This window comes from Macrobrachium rosenbergii, chromosome 18, assembly GCF_040412425.1.
Source record: "Macrobrachium rosenbergii isolate ZJJX-2024 chromosome 18, ASM4041242v1, whole genome shotgun sequence".
Lineage (NCBI taxonomy): Eukaryota > Metazoa > Arthropoda > Malacostraca > Decapoda > Palaemonidae > Macrobrachium > Macrobrachium rosenbergii.
In genome coordinates, this window is record NC_089758.1 from 27497297 (window position 1) to 27516733 (window position 19437).

Sequence of the window (19437 nt, forward strand, 5' to 3'; positions counted from 1 at the left end):
TATCTATCTATTTATATATTTTTTAATTTATTGACATGTTTATCTGTTTGTATATCTATTGATTATTCATCAATTTATTTACATATTTATTTATTTGTTTACCTCCAGCATCGCAGCCACCCTTCACGGGTGTGGGTGCAGTGGGTTCTACCACGGTGCCCACAAGAGCTCGGGCAAAAGCATCAACGCGAGGGCAGCTCTCATCCACATCATAGCAGATACCCTGCAGACGGTGGCCGTTCTCATAGCCGCTTTGGTCGTCAAGTTTAAGGTGGGGATTATTCTCGACTCTTTCCCGGGTGTTAGTTTCCTGTAAAAGAAAACTATTGTGCCGGCTTTGTCCGTCCGTCAGCACTTTATTCTGTCCGCACTTTATTGTGAACGCACTTTTCCTGTCCGCACTTGATTGTGTTTGCACTTTTTCTGTCCGCACTTTATTCTGCCCGCACTTTTTCTGTCCGCCCTCAGATCTTAAAAACTACTGAGGGTAGAGGGCTGCAAATTGGTATGTTGATCATCCAACCTCCAATCATCAAACATACCAAATCGCAGCCCTCTAGCCTCAGTATTTTTTATTCTATTTTAAGGTTAAATTTAGCTATAATCGTACTTCTGGCTCGAACATAGGTACCAAGAACACAGGCCACCACTAGAGCGTGGTTGAGTTTCATGGGCCGTGGCTGTACAGAAAACTCGATTACGCCGAAGAAACTTCGGCGCATTTGTTACTTGTTATTTTTTGTTTTAATTTTTATGGAATTTGAGTGAAAGTTTGAGTGGAATTTAAAATTTTTTTTTATTTTTATTCTTATTGGATTCGTTCTGTAATAATAATTTTGATTCTTTATAATTGAACGTAAAATGACTCATACACCCTTGTATTTTTGACAAAAGTAATAATTAATAATAATGATGCGTTGAGTCTTTCATTACGGCGAGCTGACAAGTGGTGATGATTTGCTTCAAGCGTTTGTGTCTTATATATGAATAATGTAAACCGGAGAATTCTTAAAATCTACGGAAATTTCACACCACTCTCTTCACTATGCCTACTTGTCGTATTTGGAAACGAGCAGAATAGAATGATACAAGGCTTTCTTTTCATTTGACATAATACTCAAATATTCTCTCAGCAAGAGATAAGCAGTAAACAAAATCTGAATATGTTTTAGGCACAAAGAATGAGATCAGACCTACAATGGTTGATTCTAAGAAAATCCCAGATTTACCTGCCTTTACGGTAAATTCAAGGACTGAGCTCATCGACCAGTGAAATATTTTGTATACAAAAAATATAATGATATTTATTCGGTGTAAGAGTCTCATGAATGTCGAAAATGATTTTCATTTCAGGCAATAAGTCTCATGAATGTTAGTTCTGAATTTCGTCGGGATCTTTAAATTACGAAAATACTTGATGACTTTGATGCGAGGAAATGAAAAATGAGATAGGAAAAAAGGCTTCATTTACAGCTTGATTAATCTTGATTAATGATTATCAGAGATTTTGCAGGGATATGCATATTCGCCCAAACGACTTTCCGTTTATTTGGAAATGGGGAAATTTTTAGCGGATGTGACAATGAGGCTGAATATAATGGGTATTTAAAAATTTATTTTTGGCTGTAAAGAGTTTTAGATCTTTTTACACTTGTATTGCGTTATTTTCTGTTTTATATTTGTTTTGGCATATTAGATATATAATATATCTGTCTAAACTCTTTTTATCTCGGTATGGTGCAATATAGAAATAGGGATAATATTTTAAAGCTAGTTTTTTATTAACAAAATGACACAAGATAGAAAATACATTTACAGAACATTAGAACTCACGTAAATAAAAACTCAAAAAAATTAAAAATCATATAAATAAAAGGTCATAAAAATTAAAAATCGTATAAATAAAATGTCATAAATAAAAACTCAAAAAAGTTAAAAATCTTATAAATAAAAACCCCCAAAACTAAAATCGTATAGATAAAAATCCATAAAAGTTAAAACATATAGATAAAAACTCAAAAATTTAAAGATATTATAAATAAGTAGTCATAAAAATTAGATCTCAAAAAAATTAACTCAACAATTAAAACTCGCGAAAATTAAAGCTCGTATAATTAAAACTCATGCATGAGTTTTAATTATAAAAATAACCTTGAAGTTATTTCAGTAAAACGAATTTGAAGAGTTAAGCAGATATAACTTATGAAATGTCAAATAGAACATTCAGTAATGAGCGCATCCTCTAAGATTTATACATCGCTTTGTATATGGAGAAGTTGTATATGTATAAGGACTTGGAACAGAGTTTCGTTAATGAATTTTTTTTATAATTAACTTGAATGTTTGTCAAGGAGATTGTAATGTTAGTAGCCAGCATTTGATAGAGGTGACAAGTGATAGTTTTACTTACAGACTTCTTCAAAGCACTACTATATATATATATATATATATATATATATATATATATATATATATATATATATATATATATATATATATATATATATATAATATATATCTACATAGATATAAATATTTCTTATGTATATTTATATATCTATATGTTTGTATGTACATATGTGTATATATATTTAAATATATATACATATATATATATATAAAATATATATATATATATATGTATATATATATATATTCACATATACACATATATAAATATATATATATATATATATATATATATATATATATATATATATATATATATATAGATATAGATATATATATGGAAAAATATGACTTAAGCGCGGAGTCGATTGCTCGAGATATAGATACGAAAGAAAGAATGGGAGAAGGAAAGAAAATCTAATTTCCCTGCGATATCGGCTGTCACTTCACAGGCATTCCTCGTCCTTTGCTACTAATAGAACATTTCGGAATGCCTGTGATATATATATATATATATATATATATATATATATATATATATATATATATATATATATATATATGCATATATATACATACATACATACATACATACATACATACATATATATAGCATATGTGTGTATGTATTTATATATAATTGTATATATATATATATATATTTGTATATATACATACATATATACACATACATACATACACAAAAATACACACCCTAATACATTTTTATATATATTTGTTAATTTATTCATCTGTCACAAAGAAACTATTCATGGGCAATTGAAAAACTACAACATTGTATATTTACAAGCAATTCCCAATAATCCAAGAAAAAAAATAAAAAGAAATATATCATTATAACATTAAAAAAAACACACTCCGAAAATTCAACCACCCTATCCACGACACCCCCTGGGAGACGCCCCCCCCCTCCCCCACCCCCCAACCAAAACCACCAACCTGGCCATTAGCAGGAGCACCAGCCATCCTCTCCTCTCACACCTGTCTTGCTTTCCCTTTTCCAGCCCGAATTGAAAATCGCCGACCCAATACTCACGTTCGTCTTCGCCCTCATCGTGATCGTAACCACTCTGCCCATCCTACGTGACCTGGCTCACATCCTGATGGAGGGAACCCCGAGGAATGTGGATTACCTGGCCCTCCTGAACGACCTCGAAGGACTCCCCGGGGTAAGGGCTGTCCACAACCTGCACATCTGGTCCCTGACTCTCGACAAGAATGCGCTCTCCGCGCATCTGGTTGTGGGTAAGTTGGAAGGAGAGAGAGAGAGAGAGAGAGAGAAAGTATTACAATTTGTACTCTTTGTCTTGAGGAGAGAGAGAGAGAGAGAGAGAGAGAGAGAGAGAGAGAGAGAGAGAGAACAGTCTTGTTGATTCTTCATTTCCCACTTAAGTATTTAACAAAACAAAGGTACTTACACGAAGAGGCGCTTTCAGAGAGAGAGAGAGAGAGAGAGAGAGAGAGAGAGAGAGAGAGAGAGAAGAGATAGGAAGTATTACAATTTCTTATTTCAGTGGAACAGGTTTTTGACTTCTGATATAAATGCTCTCTCCTCTTATCTTGTCCTTGTAATAGGTAAGACAGAGAGAGAGAGAGAGAGTATTACAATTTCGTATTACAATGGAACTTGTTAATCTCACGGAATAGGTATTTAACTCCTGGTAAAAATGCTCACCTCTATTACCTTGCACTTGGTGAGAGAGAGAGAGAGAGAGAGAGAGAGAGAGAGAGAGAGAGAGAGAGAGAGAGAGAGAGAGAGATAAGAAGTATTAAATTTCTCATTTCAGCGGAATAGGTCTATGGCTTCTGATAAAAATTCTCTTTCCTCCTAATTTGTACTTGGAGAGAGAGAGAGAGAGAGAGAGAGAGAGAGAGAGAGAGAGAGAGAGAGAGAGGAAGTATTAAATTTCTCATTTCAGTGCAATAGGTCTTTGACTTGTGGTAAAAATGTTATCTCCTAATACCTTGTAGTTGGAGAGAGAGAGAGAGAGAGAGAGAGAGAGAGAGAGAGAGAGAGAGAGAGAGAGAGACTTACATTCCGCACTTCAAATAAATATATTGTTTCTCACTAAATATATCATGTGGAACTTTTTCGTATCCTATATAAATTAACCGTGAAATAGTTCTCATCCTTGTACAATGATAAGTAGGATTTTATCACCGGATTCAAGAACCTCGATTTGAGGGATGCAAATTAACTGAAGTTGGATTATAAGTCAGGAAGAAATTTGGCAACGTAGCTCATGATGACTGTCATGTTCGTAGTCAATTTTGGTTTGAATTCTAGTTTTCTGTAAAAACTGTCCGTCCGCACTTTTTGTCTCCGCCCTCAGATCTTAAAAGCCACTGAGGCTAGAGGGCTACAAATTGGTACGTTGATCATCCACCATCCAATCATCAAACATAGCAAATTGCAGCCTTCTAGCCTCAGTAGTTTTAATTTTATGTAAGGATAAAGTTAGCCATAATCATACGTCTGGCACCGCTGTAGGTACCAGCAACACACTCCACCTGCGGGCCGTGGCTGAAAGTTTCATACAGCATCATACGCTGTACAGAAAACTCGATTGCGCAGAAGAAACATCGGAGCGTTTTTTTTTTTGCTTTCTGTTTTTATAAAAGATACTATTTATTTCTATCTATTCCTTTCATGAACGAGTCTCTTCTTTTATTGCCACAGACCAGAGCTTCGAATCGGATACCGTCCTGGAGGAGGCGCAGAAGCTGATCCGGAAGGATTACCACGTTTGCAAGTCGACGATCCAGGTGGAGCGGTACCTGAAGGAGATGGACACCTGTACCAAATGTCAGCCTATAGAGTAAAGGTGACGGAGATTTATCCGTTTGTTGAATGTTGAACGGGGAAGTGTTGTATATATTAGCTGTGATGTAGTGAAGTGTGACTGTCTTTTCTATTCGTTCATTATGATGATCGTTTTACATAGTGATATGTATGTACACATTATATATATATATATATATATATATATATATATATATATATATATATATATATATGTGTGTGTGTGTGTGTGTGTGTGTTTGTTTTATATACATATACATATATATATATATATATATATATATATATATATATATAGATGCCTGTGTATATATATGAATATATATATATATATATATATATATATATATATATATATATACATATTTACGTATGTATATGTATGTATATATATATGTGTGTGTGTATGTGTGGGTATGTATGTGTGTTTATATTCACCAGAATATGTAATGTATACTAGTATGTATTTTTCTGGACGCACACACACGGGCATGCGTGTACACGTGTACCTTCACATACACAGACGTACACAGACGACACTCGCACACGTTCAAGATACAAACCTCTGGAAAGTAAACGAGAGAATAAAAATCGAAAGTTTTAAGTAATGGTTTTTGGTCTTCACAAGTTTATGGGAGTCTCTCCTTTTAAACCGAACAATTCAGACCTCGCGATAAACAGGAGATAGGAGAATCCAATTTAAAAGTTGGAGGGAAAAGAAGTGAAGAAGAACCAAAATAAGATTTTGTATAGCCTACTTCGCAGTCCAGTTTTAGACCTTTAACATTTACTTATTTTTTCTCAGCACTAATCCTGTCTTAAAGCAGATTTTTTTTTTATTTAATCGTAGCGTAGGCATCCCTGACTGAATTTAATATTTATAATAGTTATCACTGCTTTCTTTATCAGTCTCATAAAGCTGATTTCTGATTTATTATTATTCAGATGAAGCCTGTTCGTATGGAACAAGCCCACAGGGGCCATTGACTTGAAATATAAGCTTCCAAGAAACATGGCGTTCATTAGAAGAGAGTAACAGAAGATAATGGAAAATACAAGAAAAAGAAGAGATCATTTATAAAAAAAAAGAAAAGAACAAATTAACAAATCAACAAATAAATAAACAAAAACGTAAGTAAATTATTAAAGTGCAAGGAGAATAGTATTAGGGTAGTAATGCATTGCATCTTCGCTTGAACTTCTGAAGAAGTTCCAGTTACATGGCATCGTCAGGGAGACCGTTCCACAGTCCAACGGTGTGAGGAATAAAGAAGGACCTCTGGGACTTTGGAGAAGTTGGACAGCGAGCAGGCACATTTACTGCCTACTGGTGCTGCTGTACGGGAAATCTGGTTGTTTTCGGCAGGAAAAAAGGTATCAGGGGTCAATTCCTAACTGAATATGACAGTTGTTACGAATTTCTTTACCTGCGTCACACAAGCCTCCTTTTCAGGTGAGCGCAGGTAATGAGAAAGGATTTCCTCGCTACCTGTTTTTACCTGCAACTGATAGTTGAGTGTCATATCTAGAACCTCTAGACCTTTTTGCTATGTAATTACTATTAACATGCTTATTATCATGTGGTAAAACAATTTTTCGATGTGTCTTCATCGTTCATACCTGTTCTTCGAGCATTCATAACCTTGCCTCTTGTCCTTTATTACGGCTTATCGCAAGTTCGTCTGTCTGTGAGAGTATTCTATTATACCAAGATCCTTTCTTGAATTGAATTGAATTGATTGAATATAGAATTTAGGCCAAAGGCCAAGCACTGGGACCTATGGGGTCATTCAGCGCTGAAATGGAAATTGACAGTAAAAGGTCTGAAAGGTGTAACAGGAGGAAAACCTCAAAGCAGTTGCACTGTGAATCAATTGTTAGGAGAGGCTGGAAAGTAAGATGGAAGAAAGAGAATATGAAAGGAAGTACAGTAAGAGGAACGAAAGGGGTTGCAGCCAGGGGCCGAAGGCACACTGCAAAGAACCTTAAGTAATGCCTACAGTGCACCGCATGAGGTGCACTGGCGGCACTACCCCCCACTGGGAAGATCATTTCTTATACAGAATGTATTCAAGCATTCATCATGAACTGAATCCTTAACTCTTATAGATGGATTCGGAGCTTAAGCAAGCTTTGAGCAATCCCGTGGGTACTTGTTGTATTTCAGTTGATAATATTGCTCTTGCCTCGGAATGTGAATTGTAAATGTCAATGGTTCTTCTGTGTTGAAGTTATGAAGATTTGTGATTTCTGGCCTTCTAAGAACACGAGATGTAATTTTCTGTAAACACTGCTGTATAATAGAGACAATGACTTTATCTTTCAACTGGTTCTTTTTCCTCTAGTGAGAATTAGTATATTCCGAGAGCATATGAATAACGTAAAATTAACGAGACAGCATATAAAACTACTATTTTGCTTACAAAACTTTCCCATAAGAATTGGACTCTTTCCGAGTGATTCTTAGAGAAATCGGCTTCAAGGCGATCTGATTTATTTTGGTAATTTAAGGCATTTTGGTGTATATCAGCCTCTCCCAATTAACTTCGCTTTTATTTATGCATATATTTGATACGACTACTTGAATTAATCATTAAGTACTTTCTATGTTTCTGTTTTGCAGATATCGAGACTAAGGAACGCCATAGAGGAGATCTTCTTAAAATGAGAGGTCTTGAAATCAGTTAATGAAGGAAAACCAACTTTTACCTAGAGAACAATTTATCTTTTCAGTTTTATTCATATTTTCTTGAAAAAAAGTTTCTACCAGCCACAAATCTTTCTTTTAACTTAAGCCTCTGGTTCTGTGTTGCTGGACTATATTAAGGAGATGGAATTTGTTTTTATTGTTAGAGATGCATGAAACTGAATTTATAGCGATGAGAGCAAACATGAAGAATATATATGTATAGAGCCACTTTGTTTTCATGTACTCCTCTCTTCTCCAGATTACAAGCAGTTTGTGTCGTGCAGTTGCCTAATTGAACGAAAAATTATCAGCTATATATATATATATATATATGTGTGTGTGTGTGTGTGTGTGTGTGTGTTTTGAGAGAGAGAGGAATATTATATACCTGTTTAGAAATATGTATATATATATATATATATATATATATGTATATACATATGTATATATATATATATATATATATATATATATATAGAGAGAGAGAGAGAGAGAGAGAGAGAGAGAGAGAGAGAGAGAGAGAGAGAAGCCGTAAATTGCCTTTGTGCTATGGCTGAATTTGCAAGCCCACACCGAACAGTGAAAAAAAAAAAAACAATTTGGGAAACAAATTAATTGTACTAGAAATGAAACTTTCATGGAACACACCAGTTAATGTATTAATACGTGATAAGTCTTCCTTGACTCGCCTTGCACAATTTGACACTCTTTGGGACCGATTCTATCAACTTTCGACCGAGCCCTGGATCGATGCTATCCCCCTTCAGTATTTGGGCATCGGAATGCATTGAAAACCTATGGAAATAAAAAAAAAATCGACCTGGAAAAAATTGACTAACTGACAACTAAGCCATATCCTCCCACGCAATAGGTGGATTTAAGAGCAGGAAGGTGTTGGGGGAGGGGGTTGGAGGGGCCGGGAATCAAGGCGGGAAAATTATCAATGCCTAAGCAAAGTGCTTGGATGACTTTGACTCTCTCATTTTGCCCGTTTGAATCTACGTCTATATTTGTATATTGGGAATAAAAAAAATCGACCTGATGTAATTGACTAACTGACAACTGAACCCTGTCCTCCCACGTAAGGAAGGCGGGGTGACAATTTACAAATCAAGGCGGGAAAACTATCCAAGCAGATTGCATGGATGACCTTGACTCTATCAGGTTTTGCCTGTTTGATTCTACGTCTGCATTCGTGCATCGGAATGCAGTGATAATCCATGGGGAAAAAATCGGCCTGCGCAAATTGACAAACTGAATCCTATCCTCCTCCCCTATAGAGAAATGTAGGGAGACGGGTGGGGTGGGGGTGGAAAACATGGCGGGAAAACTATCAGTGTCCCAGCAGAGTGCGTGAATGATCCTGCCTCTGAAATTTGAATTTGAGAGCCGTCGGTTGGAAACATTTCCCATAAATCAGTGCGACATGTAATGACATAAACGCCACATGATGGCATAGTGCGTGTTACTGATTGCTACAAAATAGGTTTAAAGACCGGTGAAATTAGCCAACAAACCGGTTTGAAGTCTCGGCCAGTGCAGAACCTGATCGAGAAAACACCGGGAGAGAGGAGAAAGAGGCGTTACTCAGTTACCGAGTGGCTCACAAACCCGGTGGGGATCTGGGTCCTGGTGGGTAACCCCTAGGACCCTTAAGCTCGCGAAGGGAAGTTGAAGCAAATCCGACCATTTGCTTCAAAATCAGGAAAATCCTGATTTTTACAACCCCGTCAGTTAGTGCCATTCAGTACCATTTGAACAAGGGCCTTGGAGTCAAGAGAGTCTGAGGAAAATAAGCTAGGTTTAACTGACACCCTGAGAAAGAGTCTATTATAATATGTAGATGATAATTAAGAATGGGGTTTAAGTGAGTGGAAAAGTGTGTTGTTCACTTACGAATAAGTTCTGAAAACTCTTCTAAAGTGTGGCCAGGGGAAAATTCTAGTCACTCTGGTTCGAAAGTGTGATAAATTTCCAAGCGAACTTACGATATGGGGTTGTATAGATTACGGTGGTGTAGGTGGTTTAGTGATTTTTGAAGAGGGTGAAAGGGTGGGTAAAGAAGTTTTTATTGCGCAGTGCTGAATTTGCATTGGGAATCATCAATTTAGAAGACTGGTTAAACCATTCAACAGGGTAGAGCCAAGTGCCATTCTTCCAAATTAATCCCGGATTGGCTTGATGACTGGAGTGTTGTTTACTTTACCGATTGGCACCAAATGCCCCCCTGGTGTAGGTCTAGACCTTGCCCCTGACCTTTCTCCAATAAGGAAGAGTCTTTGGGCATATATTAAAAAACTTAGGCTGCAGAGGAAGGATATGTATATCCACGGTTGCAGAACTGAAGGAGGCGATCCACAGGATTCTGCGTGGGATAGGATCGATCCCGGGCTCTGCCGAAAATAGATAGGATCGGTCCCAAAACGTGCCAATTGTGTTAGAAGAGCCATGGAAGATATACCGAATATTCGTGCGTTAATAGGTGAGTGTTCCATAAACATTTCATTGTTCTCGCAGTAATATTTATTTTTTGTTACAGTTTTTGTCACAGTTCGGTGTTGGGCTTGCAATTGCACCCATAGTTCGGTCAAACCGCGGGAACTATATATACTTGTATATATATACATATGTAGGCTGTATATGTGTACACACACATACAGTACATATACATATATATATATTATATATATATATATATATATATATATATATATATATATATATATATATATATCTATATATATACGTATGAGTGCGTACGCGCGGGCGCGGATGTTTGTATACATTCATATATATCAGAAGTGAACTTCTGCATATAAATTATCCTACGGTACCTACTGTAACTACGCAAAACTAATCTTGACAACATCCAACTTATCAAACCCGGATCACCTAACTTGAGAACCAGAAACTAACTGGTTTAGTAATAAGAAAAATGTAAGAGAGAGAGAGAGAGAGAAACTGGCATTAGTTGACATTTCCGCGCCAAGGAGAAAACAACAGCAATCTATCACTCAAGGTTCACTGGCTTTGGCAAAGAGAGAGAGAGAGAGTGTTGTTGTTGTCGAAAAAAAAATCATTTGTAGAATCCGGATTAGACTTCTAGATGGTCTAACTTCTTTTTGGATATTGTATTTCTAGTAATGAGAACAGTAATGAAAAAATATGAAAGATATGTATATATATATATATATATATATATATATATATATATATATATATATATATATATATATATATATATATATATATATATATATATATATATAGTTGAGAAATAAACCATAGAATCAGAGGTAAAAATTAAAATAATAAAAAGTTATTTTTCTCAAAATAGAAACAATATATACTACAATTCGTACATTTTCAGTAGACTTACTAAAAATTTAAAAGGAAAATACAAAAAAAAAAAATAAACGTATGAAAATGCAAAATATGAAAACAAAAACCCATGAAAATCATACCCGAAAATGAACGAAAAACAATTTAAAAAGCTGAAAAATCACGTGGGCTGTTATTTGGATAAAAAAAAAACCCGTTGCAAATATTTTAATCAAAACTTTCCTCCGATAAATGATGCTTGGTAACCATTTCATCAGTTAGGGAAATCCTCACTGATCACACGTGAATTTCGGCACGATTTAAAAGCGAAGTAATGATTGAATAAATAAAGTTATTATTATTATGATTATTATTATTATTATTATTATTATTATTATTATTATTATTACTGATGTTGCTGACGCTGCTTTACAGGCTCTGTGTCGAATAGTTGTTTTTGTTGTTTGTCGTTTTAATTGTTGTTGTTGAAGTGTATTTAACGTGGCTGTCAATAATAATAATGATAATAATAATAATAATTATTATTATTATCATTGTTATTATTTTTTTTATTAAAACCAACTATTATTATTATTATCATTAAAACAGCAACTACTACTACTACTACTATTATTATTATTATTATTATTATTATTATTATTATTATTATTATTATTATTATTATTATTGGAGAAACAAATCCACAGTTGTGTCTGGGTACAAATATATATAAAAATAAATCTGTAGATATAATTCTAAATATATTTGTACCCACACATAACTGTGGCTTTGTTTCTCCATTTCGAGACTCATGCTGCTGTGAGTATTATTATTATTATTATTATTATTATTATTATTATTATTATTATTATTATTATTATTATTATTAATTTGTTCAGGAATGTCTTTGGATTCAGTGAATGATAATCAAAATATTTGACACTGTAGCAACACGTACAATAGCACATCCACAGCATTACGATAATGCAATTACTGTAGAATGTAGGAATTTACAATCCCATCGAGGCCCGTAAACAAACGGTTACAATCTTGTAGTACCTGTGTAGATCCTATGACGGTCGTAGACACAGGCTAACGTAGGAGGGAGTAAATCCTTGAAGGACTTAGAAATGGCCATAAGTGAGGGATAATAGTCTCAGAAACATTTTTGTTCGTTCCGTCTTCCCGCCTCCTTGCGCGCGCAGCACTCTCCCACCCCCCAACACAACCAGACCGCCTCATCCCAGTATGGAAATGATCTTGTCCTAGCGTTTTCCCACAGGATACGGCGTATCCTTTGCGCTAATCTACGTCCTTTGCCCTAGAGGGTTTACTGGAAGGCGACGTTAAGGCGTTCGTTTACTAAATTCGAGGCTGTTGTAGTATTCAGTGTCTTCTGTGGTTTGATGTGGAGTTAGTTTTTGAACGTTTTTTTAATGTTTTTTGTTCCTTTTCGATATGTTTATGAGGAGAATTTTTAAATATTGGCACCCTAAACCCATTCACATCTCTCTCTCTCTCTCTCTCTCTCTCTCTCTCTCTCTCTCTCTCTCTCTCTCTCTCTCTCTATATATATATATATATGTATATATATATATATATCTACATGTATAGACATACATATGTATACACATATAAATATACACAGTATATATATGTATCGTATATATACATATACAGATGGTGATGTAAGGATTGTGAATACATGTGTTCCTATATGAAAGAAATAAAATATATAGATATAAATGTATATATATACATATACATACATACATACATACATACATACATACATACATACATACATACATACATTGCATTCATCCATATACGAACCCACAAATTCACCATCTGCGTCCCTCGCATTCATATTCTTGAAAATGTCTTCACTTCGACGCTAATATTTGATCAAGCCGCTCTCATTCTGGGCTCCATCCTACCAAAACACCCAAACTTTGCTCCCCCTTCACGGAGCAGCTCTAGCAGGTGGAGCAAACTTTGGACATTCATTTTTTTCCTAGAAGGGACCGTCTGGTTTTGTAGACATTAAAAAGAGGGATTTTTTTTTATTTACTTGGTACAGTGATAAACTTCTGATATATACAGAGGTGTTCTTCATACATCGGATGTCAGAATATAACTATAAATACCCACACATTATATATATATATATATATATATATATATATATATATATATATATATATATATATATATAGATGGATAGATAGATAGATATACATAGGAATATATATATATGTATATATGAAAATATATATATATATATATATGAATAAATATATATATATGTATATCTATATCTATATCTACCTATATATATATATACTATATATATATATATATATATATATATATATATATATATATATATATATATATATATACTACATACACACAGTATACAGGTAACAAAGACGAAATTAAAATTTATAGGGCACAAAATCACTTGGCATACCAAAGAAGACTTATGCGAGGTTTTGATTGAGAACGTAATGCAAACAGATTACGGGAGTCCTCATAGGAAGAGAGCGGTGTGTTTACACATGTAAAAAAAAGCTAATCCCCAAAAAAAGCTTGAAGGTAACTCTAAAAATTTCAACGTGAATGGACAGCCTTTAAGGATTTTAAGGAAACGTATGCTAGAATCCTTAAAAAGGGGCATTGCCTAGTTCTTTATTGAATTATTGTATGAAACCACGAGAACACGATAAACAGACCCTTGATAGCATGACGCAAACACCTGCTTTGTACAGCCATTGTTGGAAGGGGACATCTCTGCTTTCCCAATGGAAGACAAACACGTTTTAGGCAGAAATACAAGAGATGATAAAAGGCCTGGTGTGTGTTTAACGTGGGCAATGTTGCAGGGAATCAACAGGCATTGTGGTGGTAACGCGAGATTCGTGGGTAGGATAATGTTGTTAGTTTTGTTAACAGTTTTTTTTCTGTAGCTTAATTATTTTCATCATTATCGTCATTTTCGTGTTACAGTAATAATAATAATATTATTATTATCATTATTATTGTTATCATTTAATAATAATAATAATAATAACAGTTATTATTATTATTATTATTATTATTATTATTATTATTGTATATCAGGTCCACAATGATATTCAGTGGTGAATTATTGTTGATTTTATAAAAATCAACAGTAATTCACCAGTGAATATTATTGTGGACCTGATATACAGCATATCCCGTTCTCGATCTAGAGGAGAAAGACCTAATTATTATTATTATTATTATTATTATTATTATTATTATTATTATTATTATTATTATTATTATTGTATTAGTGTAATAATGCATTGCATCCTCGCTTGAACTTCTAAAGTTCCAATTACACGACATCCTCTGAGAGGCTCTTCCACAGTCCAGCGGTCCGAGGAATATTACCCCTTAAATACTTTCTCTATCGAAACCATACGACCATGTTTTCGAAGAAATGGACGCCGACAACGCATATCTTATTAACTTCGACTATTCATTAATGTCAGCTCAAGAACTACTGGACTGGCGTATTTCAGACTGGTAAAGCAGCCGAACGAATCAAGCTCTTCGACTTAGTTTCTACCTTCATCAGTCCTCAACACAAACGTCAAACATTCTCGGAAGAGGAATGATTTGCGTCTGATCCGATCATCCCAGAACGACTGATATCAGAGGATCTATTCCCGTCAATCAAATCTCTAAATCTTCTTGACAAGTAGCCTATAATTAGATCCACGCACACGGCACCAGGAGGGATTATACAGAGATGGCTTTCTGGTAGGTAATGGGGCGGCAGCGCATGATGTTATTTTCCTCAAACACGGAAAATCAAAACGGAGAATCTGGCGATGGTCTGAGGTACGCCGAATGGGACCTTTAGTTTGCGTGAGTCTTGGCGTCTGATTAACAGAAAATTTAACTGATGCTGATTTGCAGTTGTTAATGTTTGAGCCATTTTTTAAACTGATTCAGTGCGATTCTTCATTTTGCATCTACAGGATGGAATGCCAGCCACACCTCTGTCTACAGATGGAGGGAACCTCGGTCTAAAATGGGTATCATAAAATTTGGGTCTGCCCGTCACTTTGTGTCTAGACTCTGATTATGGCGTTTCTCTATAGGCAATACTAACCTGTACATGCCATATTATTGTGTTCTTAATATTTTGAATGCTCTTAATTCTCTTGAAATATGAGTATTGTCATTTGAAAGTACTGTATACTTGCCTCTGGTGCATTCGAGAAAATAACAGTAGACACATCCTTCTTTGCACAATCAGTTATTATGTAGGTAGAGGTTTTTCAGGTAACAGTTTGTCTCTCTCTCTCTCTCTCTCTCTCTCTCTCTCTCTCTCTCTCTCTCTCTCTCTCTCTCTCTCACTAAATAGAACCAGAAGTATATCCTTCATGGATCAATTAATTACAATGTAAATAAAGAGTTATCAGGAAACAGTCTCTCTCTCTCTCTCTCTCTCTCTCTCTCTCTCTCTCTCTCTCTCTCTCTCTCTCTCTCTAAATAGAACCAGAGGTACTGTATATCGTTTATGGATCAATTAATTACAATGTAAATAAAGAGTTATCAGGAAACAGTTTCTCTCTCTCTCTCTCTCTCTCTCTCTCTCTCTCTCTCTCTCTCTAAACAGAACCACGACGATCCTTACGATCCAATAACATAATAATGATCGTCGAATCTAACGAGGAGCGTCATTAACCTGTCTCGTTAATCAACACGTGACAGGTAGTATATATATTCCCCCTCACAGGTAAAGCGTTGCAATTTTCCCTCTGACGTCAAATCTCTCATGTCTCTCTCTCTCTTCCTTTTGAACTCAGTTCGGACCTACTGTTCTCTCTCTCTCTCTCTCTCTCTCTCTCTCTCTCTCTCTCTCTCTCTCTCTCTCTCTCTCTCCCCGATGAACCTTTTGTTTTTTCATTAGGGTCGGTTACGAGGCCAATTTGCCCTCGACACCCAATTTTGGTGAGTTCACCCCCACCCTCTTTTTTAAATAAGCTCGGTAGAGAGAGAGAGAGAGAGAGAGAGAGAGAGAGAGAGAGAGAGAGAGAGAGAGAGAGTTCTTATAAATCGAATCTCATTAAAATTCATATTATTCAGTGGTTGGGGAGAGCGGGAGAGAAACAGTGTTCTTATCAATCGAATCTCATTATATATCATATCATTCATTTGCTGGGTGAGTACTTAGACTATGCCAACAGACGACCAAATTAGAGAGAGAGAGAGAGAGAGAGAGAGAGAGAGAGAGAGAGAGAGAGAGAGAGAGAGAGAGAGATGAGTGCGAAAGGCTTAAAATGTCCGAGGTGTTTGCACTGCGTGATGAGAATGCCATGGATGAAGTTGCTTCTTGTAATTAACTCAGTAGAGAGAGAGAGAGAGAGAGAGAGAGAGAGAGAGAGAGAGAGAGAGAGAGAGAGAGAGAGAGAGAGAGGGAGAGAGAGAACTATTACTCCGTGATCAAATCAATAGGGGTTTTTTTAAATAAGATATTATCCATTATCGTTGTTTGTTATGGGCGCTTTCAAACATTGATAAAAAAAGCAACTAATCAGTTGTATTTTTTCTTTATCATTTAACATACAAAGTCGGAATCGCCTCTGTTATATTTTAACAGACGACATGTTTGTGGATTGATGCATAAATAAAGGTACATTTTCAATTTGTATTAATGCTGAGGAGAACAATTTTGTTCATTCTCTATATGCGTCAGTTGTCTTTACGTACTTGATACCATGATGACTAAAGCAAACTTTTTTGTTCGAATCCTAAGGCGAAATAAGTTTCTGTGAATTAGTTATCTTTAAGAAGCCAAGCCAAACGCCAAGCTCTGGGACATCTGAGGTCATTCAGCGCTGAAATAGAAATTGACAGTAAAAAGGTTTGAAAGGTGTAACAGGAGGAATACCTCTCGGTTACGCTATGAAAGAATTATTGTTAGGAGAGGGTGGAAAGTAAGATTGAAAAAAGAGAATATGAACGGAGGTAGAGTAAAAGGAATGAAAGGGGATGCAGCTAGGGGCCGAAGGGACGCTGCAAAGACCCTTAAGTAATGCCTACAGTACACCGTATGCGGTGCACTGAAGGCACTACCTCCCTACGGGGAGTGGTTGTCTATAGGGACCGATGATGAATCTGTGAAATAATGAAGGTGACCAAACTCAGGGAGTGAGTAAATTAATTATTGCCGAATATCGTAAATAGTAAATCGTAACAATTTCTGTCGGAAGTCGAATATCGTAAATAGTAAACTGTAACAATTTCTGTCTAAAGTCGAATATCGTAAATCGTAACAATTTCTGTCAAAAGTCGAATTTCGTTAATCGTAACAATTTCTGTCGAAAGTCGAATTTCGTAAATCGTAACAATTTCTGTCAAAAGTCGAATATCGTAAATCGTAACAATTTCTGTCGGAAGTCGAATATCGTTTATCGTAGCGGTATGTTTACAAGAGACAAAAAGACATACGATCTTCTTTCATAGTTCTGCTTTGAGGTCTACTACTCTGTTTCCTTCTCGTGCCATTTAAAAATAAGTTAAGGCTTCTATATAAATTCTAAGTAGATGAAAACTTATCACAAAATTCTCACGTTCAGTGTCTTAGTCGATGAATTCCCAACTTTCACTTCCTTAGCTTCCGATATCTTAAATACATTTTTTAGTTTTCCATTCTGAATAATATTTTCCACAATATCTGCATGTTTTTCCAGGTTCGAACAATATCTTCTAGGTAAAAGGTTAGTTTGTTTCTTCTGTTAAGTATTTATACCCAGTAGCACCTCCCGAGTGCCGGAAAGAGCCTGCGAAAAAAGATTTTTAAAGTTACCGGAACCCCCAGTTCAATCATTGGCTGCATAGCGCGGTCAGCGGATACCGAGAACGGAATTCATGAATCATGCAGCTGAAGTGACCGGATCGTTGACCTTCCAGTGGCTATTTCAGCGGCTAGTTTGCACCGACGAGTGTCTACAGTCTTCCACTTTTATTTTGAAAGTGAATTGTGTTGGGGTGAAGTTCTGTTTTTCATGAAAAGGTCCTGCATTTTGAGAATTATATAAACTTTTATATGATTCATTTTTGCAGTGATTTTACCGATTCATTGAGGAATTAGTTACTGAGACGGACTTTCTTTCCACTATCGTTGATTGAACTTTGGCAATGACTGTCTTTACGAGTGAACACGGGTGAATACCGCATATATTTATAACCATGTTAACTTCACATTCCGATAATTAAGTACTTAAGGTGATGTGCGAAAGATTGAAAGAGAAACCCAGAAGATTCCTGTGTATAACTCGTTTACTTGTAAATATTTACATATTACTTGAATCTCGAGTACTTCCAGGTCCTAATTGTGACCCTTTTTCAAGAGATGTGAAGGTGATCAGGCTGGTTCAAGGCCCAGCAAACTTCTGGAACTTCTTCTGTTGTTTTAGATTTAGCTGGCCTTGTGCCAGCACGGGCTCTTGCTTCTAGGGCAGCCCGTAAGAACTTCTTCTCCCTGTGCTGTCATTTATATGATGGCTGTCCTGGTTTCCATTCTCTTGAGAGTTGTTAATCCCCTCCTGACGGTCTGATATCCTGCTCTGATGGTCAGTGGGATTAACCCTCGTGGTAAGTGAGTGGTCACCATCGGAGGAGACCTAACCTCCAGGTCAGAACGGTCGACCTTAGCTTCTTTTAATATTAAAGCTCGGCTTATGGGATCTTCTGAGGTAAATCCTTTGTTTCCTTCTATCACTTTAATCTCTCTGATGAGTGCCCCTTCCACTACCCTCCTGTGACTGATGTTATTGCTTTTGTATATAAGCCTGCTGTTTTTAAAATCCATCCAATGGTCCTTTTCCCAACAATGTCTATAAGAAGTTTTTGTTTGGTTCATGCGAATGATTATTCTTTCAAATTTACTTGTGGTTTGTGTGTAAACATTCAGTTTATGAAATTTCAAGATGGCTGACTGTTGTGCGGTCTTCCACAGCTATGTCGAAATGGCCACAAATTTACGAATGAATACGGATGAATACCGTATATATTTATAACTAAAAACCTTACACTTCGATAATTAAATCGTTAAAGTGATGCGTGATTGATTATTCTTTCAAATTTACTTATTGTTTATGGATAAATATTCAGATTATGAAGTTCATGATGACTGACTGTCGTGCTG

General features: G+C 35.7%; 2 protein-coding genes across 3 annotated transcripts in view; both read left to right on the forward strand.

Moving 5' to 3' along the window:
• Nucleotides 1-8150, forward strand: part of LOC136848229 (proton-coupled zinc antiporter SLC30A2-like) — a 79819-nt gene extending 71669 nt beyond the window's left edge. The window contains exons 8-11 of one of the 2 annotated variants that reach the window (XM_067120581.1): nt 109-271; nt 3435-3675; nt 5111-5255; nt 7857-8150. In XM_067120581.1, coding sequence (XP_066976682.1) covers nt 109-271; nt 3435-3675; nt 5111-5253 — 547 coding nt within the window. In that variant the 3' untranslated portion in view covers nt 5254-5255; nt 7857-8150. The remainder of the gene's footprint in view (nt 1-108; nt 272-3434; nt 3676-5110; nt 5256-7856) is intronic. The other variant, XM_067120582.1, reaches the window with a different exon arrangement.
• Nucleotides 8151-9457: 1307 nt separating this feature from the next.
• LOC136848232 (protein TEX261) overlaps nt 9458-19437 on the forward strand; it is a 166537-nt gene continuing 156557 nt past the window's right edge. The window contains exon 1 of the mRNA XM_067120587.1: nt 9458-10404. Within this exon, the coding sequence (XP_066976688.1) occupies nt 10371-10404 (34 nt within the window). The 5' untranslated portion in view covers nt 9458-10370. The remainder of the gene's footprint in view (nt 10405-19437) is intronic.